The sequence below is a fragment of the Orcinus orca genome, chromosome 9 (assembly GCF_937001465.1).
Source record: "Orcinus orca chromosome 9, mOrcOrc1.1, whole genome shotgun sequence".
In the NCBI taxonomy this organism is placed as follows: Eukaryota; Metazoa; Chordata; class Mammalia; order Artiodactyla; family Delphinidae; genus Orcinus; species Orcinus orca.
Window position 1 is genome coordinate 87,591,604 of NC_064567.1, and position 13,032 is coordinate 87,604,635.

The 13,032-nt window shown below is 46.5% G+C and overlaps 1 protein-coding gene across 17 annotated transcripts in view; it reads right to left on the minus strand.

The window, feature by feature from the left end:
• Positions 1-334: 334 nt before the first annotated feature.
• SRPK2 (SRSF protein kinase 2) overlaps positions 335-13,032 on the minus strand; it is a 243,025-nt gene continuing 230,327 nt past the window's right edge. For 11 of the 17 annotated variants that reach the window (XM_033439348.2, XM_033439324.2, XM_033439315.2 and 8 more), the window contains 2 exons: positions 12,633-12,725; positions 335-1,978 (listed from right to left, as the gene is read on the minus strand). In XM_033439348.2, coding sequence (XP_033295239.1) covers positions 1,794-1,978; positions 12,633-12,725 — 278 coding nt within the window. In that variant the 3' untranslated portion in view covers positions 335-1,793. Of the gene's footprint in view, positions 1,979-12,461; positions 12,601-12,632; positions 12,726-13,032 lie in introns of all 17 variants that reach the window. The other 6 variants (XM_033439338.2, XM_049714795.1, XM_033439355.2 and 3 more) reach the window with 2 other exon arrangements.

The following is a 13,032-nucleotide window of genomic DNA, read 5'->3' on the forward strand; positions in this document are numbered from 1 at the left end:
TGTTCCCTCACAGTGAATACTGTTAAAAAAGAAGAAAACTGACAATGCGCAAACAAAATGTAACTAGTATGTTTTTGATGAAACGTGAATGAAAAAGGTTCACAGAAATTCTAGGTAATGGATCTATACTACAGCATCTTTTCTAGATCCATATCCTACCCTTACAAAACAATGAATGTTTTCCTCGTATTAAGCCTTAATGCATGTTCTACAACTACCTTTCCTGCTACAGGAATGCTGATACTTCCTTTCGTTCTGGTTACACTGCATTGAAAGGATAGCAAATGTTTATTGATTCTATCGCTTCAAATATAGGCCAATGACCAAGGCAATGTCTGGAAAAGAAACCCAAAACACTTTAATTTTTAAGACAACTGCAAGCACCTCAAACAACGGATTATTGTTACAACACTTGTTAACTTTTCACAATCTAGTTATTGCAAAGGCATATGGATAAATGTTAATGGACAAAGTCAAGAAAAACGAGGCACCTTGAGGAATGTAAAACAAACAAAATTCAATCCATTGATTTCTAAAAGAGGCTAAATGTACCTCTATATATTACATTCTAAAATTGTATTGCCTACTATGGTCTGTGTTCTGGATTCTACAGTTTTAAGGAAATGCATAAACAAAATTGTGTGCAATCTGCAAAGGGAAAAAATCATTTTCTCAACTTCAACGCATGGAAAGACAATGAAAAAGCTAGTAAAATGTGTTGTAGCCACACACGAAACTGTCCCTGGAATGAATGCAATCCCTGTTACCTCTGAGATGTTAGTATTCTGCCCACTGCACTGCAAATTGTACATATCATACCTTGGTTCTAGACAAACACGAGCAAGCTTTTCCAAAAAAATATATTTTTTCACTCCACACACTGAACATGTTTCTCTTGTCCAATTTAATCTATGTAGAGTTTAACTTACAGGGCTTGGAGGAGGCAACACCACATGGTACCAGGCTACCACATTTTTAAAGGGAAACTGCTCTTTTTCCTTAAAAGTACCTTTAATTTAAAATATGCAAAAATGTGAATGGGAGTGCTAAACTATAATACGTAGTTTAGAATGAGAAGCATGTCTTTTCTTTGTATAAAGTGCCATATAGGGAATGATATAACCCAGAGCCAGTTGTTTAAAATCCAATGCAAAAGGACTGTCACGGAATGAAAAGTTTGCACAACTCCTCGGAGCAGTTAAAGTCCATTACATGCAACTTAGGCTACAAAGCACTCAAGACTGGGTAGCTTTTCTGAAATTTGAGTCCCCATCCCATATTTAATGGAAATTAACATTTACAGGGTGCATTTACATACACTATAATACAGGAATGATGTCCCTTTGCCAGAAGATCAAATTGTACATTTCCTTGCTATTTCTTGGTTCCAACTTGATAATTTCTTAAGATTGTAAATTATATAGTACTCAGCTAAAATACTTCTTCATAAATAGTTACAAAACCTGCCAAAACACAAGGAGGAAAGTATTCTTCGTTCAAAAAAAATTGACATTTGAATGTCACACAACACAAGAAACAATGCTTAGAGACATGTTATTGTTTCCAGAAGTAAAGTGGGTCAGTAACTACTAAGCTGAAGACAAAACACTGCCCTTCCCCAGGATCACAGTGCACAAAAAAGCAAAATGTCAAACGACAGTACCTCAAAGCAAAATAAAAGGTCTGAGGATGAAGCCAGCTCACTTGTAATCCTGTTAAGAACGAGAGTCCCCCTTTAGGGCCAATGCACTGGACAACATGTGCCAGCTCAGAATGCGTGTGTGCAGAATCTGCTAAGAATTCAACCAAGGGTGCCGAAGGCATTCGCCCGCTGAGGCTCGTTTTTCTGGAACCATTTCTAACATTGGGATCAGGAAATCTGTAAACTGTGCAGCATCTTCATGGGGCCAACCATACTTTTCCACAAGTACATCAAAGAGGCTCCAGGGCTTCAGCTTGGTGATGTGCCGCAGCTCTCCTACAGGGAAAAACAGGCATGTCAAGAAAGCTCCAACTGTGCATTTCCCATTGTTGGTCCAGCCGGGTTCTTTACAATGAAGCAGATACCTACCTGCTCAACACTACATGACAACAGAGGCCAGCTTTCCCACAGACGAAAATGTCACATTTCAAGTAAGCTTGGTGAATATAAACAAGGCTTCATTTAAAAAGGAAGAATTCATTTTTATCAGCTCCAAGTTTCCTTAAATAAGCAGAGCATGCTGAGGACGCCCAGAATATTTTCATTTGCAGAGACTGACCGAGGCACTCTCCCCAACTTGGGATTCTTCGCAATTTGTTTAGGAAAAGCTTTAAGATACATGCTATTTAAACTCCTCGGACCATTTTTTCTGCAGCTTACCATTTTCCTCTGGAAGAGCGCTATTCAAGAGAACCTGACAGTAGTGACAGTAGAGGTGTACTTCATCGGTATAGGTGCTGTCCAGTATGGTTGCTGCCAGCTCAATGTGGCTACTGAGCGCTCAGAACGGGGTGAGCGCAACTAAGGAACAGAAGTTTAAGTTTAAATATAGCCACAAATAGCTAGTGGCGACTGTACTGGACAGCACAGCCCTAGAGCCAGCCCACATCAAATAGCATTCATCTCCACACATTTGTTGTAAAATCTAAGCTATCAGGACATCAATTTATAAAGCCTGAAGTTATACTTTTCAAAATGTGCTAACTGCAGTATGAAAAGTGGGGGTTATGAGCAGCCCTGACAGAGTGACTGACAAGCTCATAAACGGTCCACGAACTATAACAGCCTTGTTCGCAATAGGAAAAAAAGTTACTTTTAAAGTCAAACTGCCAAAAGGACAGGAGGATGGTCAGGGAGAATGACTCGTCTCCTCTGTCTGTTCACAGGAGCCGCGCACCGAGAGGCCTCCTCCGTCTGCCCCGCGGCTCCCCTCGTCCTGGGGCCCAAGCCGCCGACAACGGACACCCTCACACAGAGGCCAGTTCCTCTCTCCGCTGGCACCTGCTGTAACCTCACCAACGAGGGGGTTTGTACACGCGGCGCACTGACAGAGGGTCAGTCCAGGGCTCACAAAGGTCTTCTCAGGAGGCCAGGTCTGCTCCACCCAGCTATTCAACCCAGTGTAGATACACACCCCTCCTGCTTCTTTAGTCATAAAGAAGATAAAAGGGTATCACAGACAATTACGAAAACAAAGGAAAAAACGACTGGTAATCCACCCCAGGATGACTTCTCCTTTGGGCCTACACTCTTCCAACCTGGGTTCTTATGAACTGGTCTGTCTACAGAGTAGTCATGACGATGTGCACACAATTCTGAATACAGAAATCACTAGAAGGTATTTCTCGTGCAAGGGACCGGGTGTTAAGTAAGTTCCTGGCTCCCAGGTAAAGACGGGGGACAGAGTTAAGTGTGGAGGCTGCAGGCCAGGTCTATTGTCCCGAGGCAGGTGGGCCCGCCACCTTAGAGGAGACAGTGTTCCCTCTGCCAGCAGAAAACACAGTCCCCGTGAGAACGAGTGGGAGCGACCACTGACCGTTCACCCCTGTAACCCAGAAATCCCCGCCGTAGGGACCCCACCTAAGGAGATAAACCCTGGCACCCACCCACCCGCCGTGCCCCCAAACTATGCTCACTGCAAAATCACATACACTCACAAAATTACAAGTGCTCAGTCATCGGAGAATGGTGGTCAAAAACACAGCCAGCCACGGTACACCCACTTGACGAGGAGTAGGTAACAGCACTCAGTAACGTGTGGGCAAGTGTATGGTAACGTGCTTAGTAGTAACGTTAGTCAAAACTGTGTTCCACATACAATCCCAGGAGTAATTTTCAAAGTGCCCATAAAGATGGAAAGCAGGTGCTCTGAGACACCAGCTTTGTTTAAAAGTTGTTTCTTTCTCGTTCTGCATTGTCTCTAGTGAAGCTCTATTGATTTTATAGTAACCGCTCATCTCACCAGGGTGAGGTTAGAGCAAACTAAGAGAGCACACACGCAACATGGTGAAACCAGCTCCGTGGGTGGAGAATGTTATTCTGACCTGGAATAAACGCTCGCCAGGTTTGCAAATGAGAGCAACTGCCGAGCTCGGTCTGCTCAGACCCGCTCAGAACATCCTGAGGATGCAGTTCTCAGATATACTAAACTCCGTACATAGGCAACAGAGTACAAACCTTCCATGAAAAGACAGACGCTTTACCATGACAGGTGCCTTAAAATCTACGTAATAACAGTGATGAAAAGAATACAAAGGCTGGAAAGCTATACCGAACTAGCCGCCCCGATAAACTGATAAAAGCGATTCCAAAGGAAATCCTAAAACATCTGACGCACTTTTGACCAGGTAATCCCACACAAAAAACTGTACGTGAAAAGATACTGTCTGTAATAGGAAAATATGCAGTATGCAGAGCAGTCCTAAATACCAAGATACTGAATACATAATAATACTGCAATATAACAGAATAGTGCACTGTCTTTAAAAAGAACCAATACGTGGATCATGGAGATAGGTGGAAAAACTCTATAATGCCAAGAAAGACGAAATAAACTCGCCTCGGCCCTATGATCATATGCACAACTTCTCATGTTCAATTCCATGATAAGAAGAAACGCTGTCTTATAAAAGTTGATAAAGGTTATTTAAAAACAAACCCTAAGCTCCCAAACTTGTGCGTCTATTGCTAGAAACGCCAAGAACAGGTTCCTCTGACGAGTAAGGGCTTCAAGTCCATTTACCAACTCCAGACTGGCCCATAACACACAAGAAACACAGCCACCTCCACTCCCACCACGTATAAAACAAAAATAAAATAACCAGATGGCACAACGTTTTAAAAACAATTTTTTCCTATTTGTCCTATTGTACAAGTAGCTTTTACCTTGACATTTTTTTCCCTTAGGAAAATATACCAAGATGTGTTTTGTTGAAACAAATTGTGCCAATAACGAACCACTTGGTTGTGACAGTCTTTACTTTTTAAACCGTTTCCAGCTTTTCTTTCCTAAAGAATACTGAGTAATACTTAACCTTCCCTCGGCGTCAGCTCTCACCCACACGCAGGCCACCCAGACACCAGCAAGGCCAGATGGACAGCTGCCTCTCAGGCTTCCTGACCCACTCCGGGGGGGAGGGGGCAGAATCACCCTGAAGGATCAGGAAAGGCTGACAGGGAGGGGCCCTGAAGGAGGGCCCCTCCCCCGGAGTAAAGGCTCGGGAAGGCCACGCTACATGCCAGCCTCAGGTCATCAGGGTGCTCTGTAAGGAAAAAAGTTAAGTACTTGCATTATACTCCTCTTGAATATTAAGTGATTGGTGAAGGAAAATGTATTATATTGACTATGAAATTACAGCATTCCAGAATTACACACACAAGCATATGAGGTTTTACACCACACATGGGGGACGATAAAGGGAAATCCTGGTACTGTAACTCCTGGTAACAAGAAACCATGAAATGAAATAAATTAGGACAAATTTCAATAGCATACACATAGAAAGGAAACCTATCAATAAATACAGGTACAAAGCAAGACAAAAAAACACAAGAAATTTGAACATATTCCTACAAAGTACATGTAGGTAAATATTTGAAGTTAAGATCTGTATTAAACCGTACCTCCCACACATAAAATAGATCCTAGACCTAAGAGCTAGAACCATAAATTTTTGGAAGGATAAATTTTCATGACCTTGAAGTAGGCAATGGTTTCTTAGATGCGATATCAAAAGCACAAGTAACAAAAACAAGAAACAGAAAATTGGACTTCATCAAAATTAAAAACCTTTGTAATTCAAGTATCACAACATGTGCATTCAAGAGAAATGACAACATTATGTCCACACAAAACGTGTACACTGATGTTCCAGCAGCGTTATTCATAATAGCCAAAACCCGGAAACAACCCAAATGTCCATCAACTGACGGAGAAACCTGACGCAGTCTATCCATACGTAAAAAGAATGGAGTATTGATTCATGCTACCACATGGACAAACTTGGAAAGCACTAGAGTAAATGAAACAGGCCATCACAAAAATCGACATATTGCATGATTCCATTTATATGAACAATCCAGAAGAGGCAAATTCATAGAGACAGAAAGTAGATCAGGGTTGCCAGGGGCTGAGGTAGGGGGATGGAAAGTGAGTGCTAATGGGCCCAGAGTTTCTTTGTGAGGTAACAAAAATGTTCTAAACTCAGAGACTGGTAATGGTTGCATAGCTGTGTGAATATTCTAAAAACTACTGAATGGCACACTTTGAAAGGGTAAATTGTATGCTGTGTAGATCACACCTCAGGAAAACTGTTACTGAAAAACTGGCACAAAGCATACAACAAAATAACTTTAAAAGAATTCCAGGGCTTCCCTGGTGGTGCAGTGGTTTAGAGTCCGCCTGCCGATGCAGAGGACAAGGGTTCGTGGCCTGGTCCGGGAGGATCCCACATGCCGCAGAGCGGCTGGGCCCGTGAGCCATGGCCGCTGAGCCTGCGCGTCCAGAACCTGTGCTCCGCAACGGGAGAGGCCACAACAGTGAGAGGCCCACGTACCGCAAAAAAAAAAAAAAAAAAAAAAAAAAGAACTCCAATGCTGTGTTAAAGGATGCAGTAAAAACAAACATCTCACTACTGAGGAGCTCATACTAAATGATAGGAATAAATGGGATGAACTGTAATAGAATTTACCTGAACCTGTTACAGCAATTTCATTGTTTTTTGTGGGTTTTTTTGCACCACATGCTCAAGTTTGAATGAGTAAAACAGTAATTCAAAGCTACTCCCGGCTGTGGCTCGTGGTCTGTTATTCCCCACATACTTTGCTGTGTGTTCTGTGTCACTACAGCCAGCCTCCAGGCTGCAGCACGGTCACTATCACACACTATCTCCACCACAACTCTCCGGGGAGGCCTCTCACGCAGCCTCCAAGCAGGGACCCGGGGCAGAGTGAGCCTGCCGTCAGTGATGCCAGGACGACGGGCGTTACTAGGACTGTCCCAGCACCGAGGGTCAGCCACCGCCCCGCTCCTAGCTCACAAAGACTTCCATCTGAAACAAAGCCTGGGGGCTTCCCCGGCGGCGCAGTGGTTAAGAATCTGCCCACCAATGCAGAGGACACGGGTTCAAGCCCTGGTCCGGGAAGATCCCAAATGCCTCAGAGCAACTAAGCCCATGCGCCACAACTACTGAGCCTGCACTCTAGAGCCCGAGAGCCACAACTACTGAGCCTGCGCTCTAGTGCCCGAGAGCCACAACTACTGAGCCTGCACTCTAGTGCCTGAGAGCCACAACTACTGAAGCCCGTGCACCTAGAGCCCGTGCTCCACAACAAGAGAAGCCACCGCAATGAGAAGCCCATGCACTGCAACGAAGAGTAGTCCCCACTCACCACAACTAGAGAAAAGCCCGCGCACAGCAATGAAGACCCAACGCAGCCAAAATTAATAATAATAAATTATTAAAAAAAATAAAAAATAAATAAAACACAGACTGGACTCAGGTGAAGGCTTTCAAATGTACTAAGTCGGCAGGGAGCCACCTTCACCAGGCACCACCCCCCAACCTGGGCTCCGGGCAGCAGGCAGGAAAGGAAGCAGACGGAGCCCCTGCTCGCACGGAGCTCAGCTTCTGAGAGAGAGTTTATCACAGAGAGGGAAAACCAGACCTCTTATAGCACAGAATTAGTGCTTCAGTTAAAATGAGAGTTAAAGCAGTTTATGTTTTAAAAGTTTTGAGAGTCACTAGTATGAAGAAACTTTACTAGTTCTCTCCAGAATCCAGCTCCCGTGGAGATCGGCCCAGCTCACACTTCCCCGCAGGCCCATCTCGGCGTACAGCTCCTACAGGACAGAGTGAGGCCTAGCTGAGGCCTGCGTCCTTCCTCCCCAGCATTTCCAGGCCAGACACCCCTCAAGTTCACACACTGCTCTAAGCCCACGTGTGCAATCTGCCTGTCTTCACTGCCTACGTCGCGTGGAAATGCTATGACCAAGAAGGTTTTAAACTTGAAGCCATGAAAATCAAGTGGGGCAGTGACCATCCTACCCTGTATGGGCCAAACGCCACAGAGGGGCTTTTCTCTTCACAGAAATAAGAGTATCAGTTGCTTTTTAGGTAATTCTGGAGCTAAGTTAAAATCATTCTAACAAGTTTCATCTCAACATTAAAAATTAAGAATAGTGCCTCTTTTAAAACCCAGCTCCTGGGATTTCCCTGGCGGTCCACCGGCTGGGACTCCACACTCTCACTGTTGAGGGCACAGGTTTGATCCCCAGTCAGGGAACTAAGATCCCACAAGCAGCGTGCGGTGTGGCCAAAACAAAACGAAACGAAACGAAAAATCCAGCTCCTGAGTTTCACCCTCTGTTCTCACCCCCTCCTACACTTTTCCTCATCTTCTACTGGACACCACTTATCCTGATGCCGTCCCCTGCAAATGTACTCCTTTGGCTACACAGAAGTTTCTTGCATGCTCTGAAATTCTCCACTGTATTCAAGAGGTCTTTGGTCTGACACATACTATCGCTCACATATATTACAATACACTCAACGCCCTCATCTAGAATCAAGTAGTTTTTCCTTTTTAAAGTTAACTGTCTCCTCTCATACTTCCATTCTCAGTACAGCAACTTCTACTAAAATGATGGCTACTGATGGCTCCGCAGAACATCTGCTCGGCGGCATAGTAAGGCGTGCTCCTGGCTGTACTGTTTTTCTCGCCATCAGCTGAGGGCTGGGACACTTCCCCGGGTTTGCGTCTTAGTCCGTTCAGGCTGCTATCACAAAATATGACTGACTAGGGAGCTTACAAGCAACAAATTCACTTCCCACAGTCCTGGAGGCAGGGCGCCAGCATAGGCAGGTGAGGGCCCTCTTCCAGCTCAGAGATCTCCTGTGTCCTCAGGTGGCGGAGGGGCTAGCGAGCTCTCTGTGTCTCTCCGTAAGGCACTACCGCCACCCATGCCTTCACACGCCACCCATGCCTTCACACGCCACCCATGCCTTTACACGCCTTCCAACAGCCCCGCTCCTAACACTGTCACCTTTACGGGGTCAGGAACGGGTTTGGAGGGACCACTCAGGCCACAGCAGGACAGCGTAGGGACAAAATCCACAGACGTGCTTACTGCTGTTGGGCCACACCCTGACACCCTGACCAAGATGGCTCTCCTTAAAGATCTTGGTGGCTAATGCCCACACCCAAAAGAATGAGCAGCAGATTAAACCCCAACAGGGTGAGAACAGTAATTATATTCCCAGTCACAAAAATCCAGCTCAATTTTAATAAAACGCCTGGCCAAGAAATAATTTAAACTAGTAGCGGTCATTTTACCCTGAGCTGTAAGCAAGAAGACGCCACTCAGCTGCACTTGATTTTAGCTTTAATGCACAGACCCTGCTCCCCTTCCCTGGCCTCAGAGTGGGGATGAAGCCTGCTTCCCACCCAGGAGAGTGTAGAGCAGGAAAGCCTGCCGCTCAGCCCCCCCCCCCCCCCCGCCCTTCCCGCCGCTCGCCAACATGGTGTAAGCAACAGAAAAGCCGTTTTCAATGTCACCTTTCTCTATCGGTTCTGGCACAAAGGTATTTTAGAAAAAATTTAAATGGATACACTTAAGAGCCCATTATTTCCAAAACGTGTATTCACCCCCTTTATGGGGAGGCAATGCCAAAACACATTTTTAATGCAACCATCACTCCCCTCATCCCAAGGGACATGGTGAAATCGACTTCAGGACAGGCCCTCATTCGTCGTCGTACTATTCCCGAGACTTCTGTGAAAACCCTAAATCCCTTTTGAGTTCCACAGTTACCATAAACAAACAATCATCAGGAGAGAACTTAAGCCCCAATTCCCAGTCGTTTTAGGGGATTTCTTGCCTAATCATCCAAAGGAAGGAAAAAAGGACTCCAGTCACCACAGTAACGCAAGTCCACGTGTTGTCGGCCTGTCTCTACCAAGGATGCCAGATGCACTTCAGTTCCACAGGCCACCTTCAAACAAGCTCCTCAAAAAAGAGCCCACGCACACAGCCCCTACAGCACACATGCATAACAACGTGGCGATGGAGCAGCAAGGGCCTGTGCAAGCACTTTACACTCCCATCTGGGCAAAGGCAGTGGTCCACTTGCCCGAGGAGCAGGGCGCTTATGGAAAGGCCAGTGTGAAAGCCGCCCTCCAGCATGAGGGACCCAGGACAGAGAGCTGTGAGCTGGAACCAACCACCCGCCGACATCAGTCCCCCAGGCATCGCTCATCAAGTCCGGGGAAGGAGCCCCACAGGTGGGATGAGGAGAGGGCCCCAGGCGCACCGCCGTCTCTGGGCTGGGACTCGGCAGGCGTTGCCCCAGTCCCTGCAGCTCAGACCAGGGGCAAAGCCTGACAGGAGCCAGAGTCGCAGAGCAGCCATCTCCACGAGCAACGCTGACCACAGGCTGCCAGCAGGGGTACCTTCAAATCATTTGCCTGACTCCACCTTCTCACCACTCAGGGCCCGCCCCACCCTGGTTCCTTTTCAACTTCTTCGCCACCATGCACAGTACTGGTTCCTCACCCACAGACAACGGACAGAGACGGCAGAGCCCAGCCACCCTACACGGCCTCCTCGCTACAGAGGAAAGGGCGGCAGCAGCACGAGTAAAGGAACACTCCTTGTGTGCCTTTGCTGGCTGCTGGCCCTCACCACGCCTGATGCCTGGGGCGAGGAGTGAGGCTCCCACAGCCCACTTTGCTGGAGGATCAGGGGCTGTGGTCCAGAGCCCTCCTGGGCCCTCCCCCTTCCCCTCCAGGGCACCCGCAGGCCAACACTGCTACTTGCCTGACAGACCAGGCTGCTAGCTCCTGGCCGCCCTCCCCACCTGACAATGGTGCAAGCTATGGCTGGGGGCAGCTCATCTACCAGCCAAGTCCTCCTGAGGCCCAGGCCATCTCCCATGGGCTCTGAAAACATTCTGAAATGTGGAAGAAGAAGTCTGCTTTGATTAAAATAAACACGACTCCCCAAGCCACACCATCCCAGGCCAAAATAATCCAGAGCTTTCCCTTGCTTCAACTATGTTCAAATAACATTTTCTGGAAATTTCCTAGGAAACAGCCCACTCTCTCAGTCATACTGCTGACCAGTTCACAATGTGCACAGCGTTATCCTGTTTATAATTCTGCTTTACCAATAACGGAAACAGTTCCTAACGCACCGCGTGGTGCAGACATCCTCTCACGCCTCCTTGTATCAAGGATGCACTCACTGGAAGTCACCCCCGCCGACAGCCGCGGAGACGACGTGACACGCCGTGCCCAGCCCCCCAGCACGCTCCAGCCCCAGCTGTGCCACTGAACACGCTGCCCCGAGCACGACTTGAGACTGCGTGAGAGTCTGGGTGTGGCGGGGGACCCCTGTAGCTGCTTAAGTGACCCAGACTCGAAGACCAGAGTCTCAGAACGAAAATTAATACGTGTCTGAAGAACATTTTTCCTTGACAATTTTTTTTTTCCTCTGATGAGCCTTAAAAAGGAAATAACAAGATACTGCATCCAGTTACATATTTCAGAGGTTACCCACTGGGTGCTCCCAAAAAACCTAAGAGTTGTGGTCAACACGCTCAGAGTACGTGAGCAAGAAACCACTGTCTTGGCATGGTTCGCTCTCAGGCCTCATGCATTCATGGGGAGATGGACTTTAAGGGGTAAGACAGCACTGGTTAGCTGAACATCACCACAGTATATCATAAAAGGTTATTACTCTACAAGAATTCCTTATCTCACAGGAAAGTAAAAAGTCAAATTGGTTTTCCAAATTTGGTTAAAGCAGGGGAGATAGAGTATCTAGTACTTGCAGAAATTTCTAGAAACTCCATGTCCCGCTCACATCAACTTTAAACAGTTCTTTTTTAACGGGAATTGCAGCACACACACACCCCCCCTCCAAATCAAAGCTGGAAAAACATGAGTTCAGAGGACTATCTATGCTCACATCAAAGACTATGGCATTGGGGAAGGGCTCTGTAAAAATAAATTCCCCGGGGCTTTTGGGTGTTTTTAAAAAATTGATCACTCACTAGGGACTACACAGGGCAAAGAGAGTTGTTCTAGGTCATGCCAAGGAAGATCAACGAGAACTGCAATATTAAAATAAATCACCTACAGTAGTACAGTGTGAGGTAATGCACTGGGAGAAGAGCATCTGATTGATAAGAATGTGAGGCACACAGGACTTCACAGGCCCACACCCCTATAGAAACAGCTCAGACACATGCAACAGGACGCAGATGGACAGTCATGAAGTCCAGTCTCTAGGCCACCTCTGCTCCACTGCAAAAACACTCTGGTTCCAGGAACAATGTGCAAAATGGAAAGGTAAGCCTAGCTGCTTTCTAAAAATCATTTAACCTCTTTTATAAATACTTGAATACATGAATTGGTGCTTAGCATAAAGGAGAGGTGTGGAGGAGGTCAAAGGATTTTCGGAAGATTGTTCTCTTACAAAATTCTTATTCCACAGGTATCAGATGATTCTTTGTTTCTTGAGAGCCTTCTTCAGCAGACTCCCCCAGCGGTAAGTCCAGATCTTTCTCCACTGCCCAAACGCGAACGCACAATTTCTCCTTTGGGAGAGGATTATGCTGAAAATTTAGTGTTGCATAAATACCGTTACCTTTTCTGGTGAAAAACTCCTTGGAATATTTCCCCAACATAGCGTATTTTCGAGGGACTTTCCCCAGCAGTTCAATGATCAATGCTATGTGATCTGCATTGGGAAACATTGCCAGCAAAACAGAAACACACGACAATTTAATCAGTACACTGCATGCAGACACTGCCATCGCCCGCGCAGACAGAAACAGAGCGCAGCGTCAACAGCCAGAGCACAGGCTCTGCCCGAGTGGCCAGATTCAAGGCACCGCAGAAGAGCTGATGCACAGGGTGACCGCAGGACGGGGCCAGGCAGGGGCTCCTTCTCAAGTCTGAAGTCAGCACAGGAATTCTGCTGGGTTGCTTTTGGAATTTAGGAGAAAGGCCTTTGTCACCATTAATGCTACAACCAGCAGCTGCTA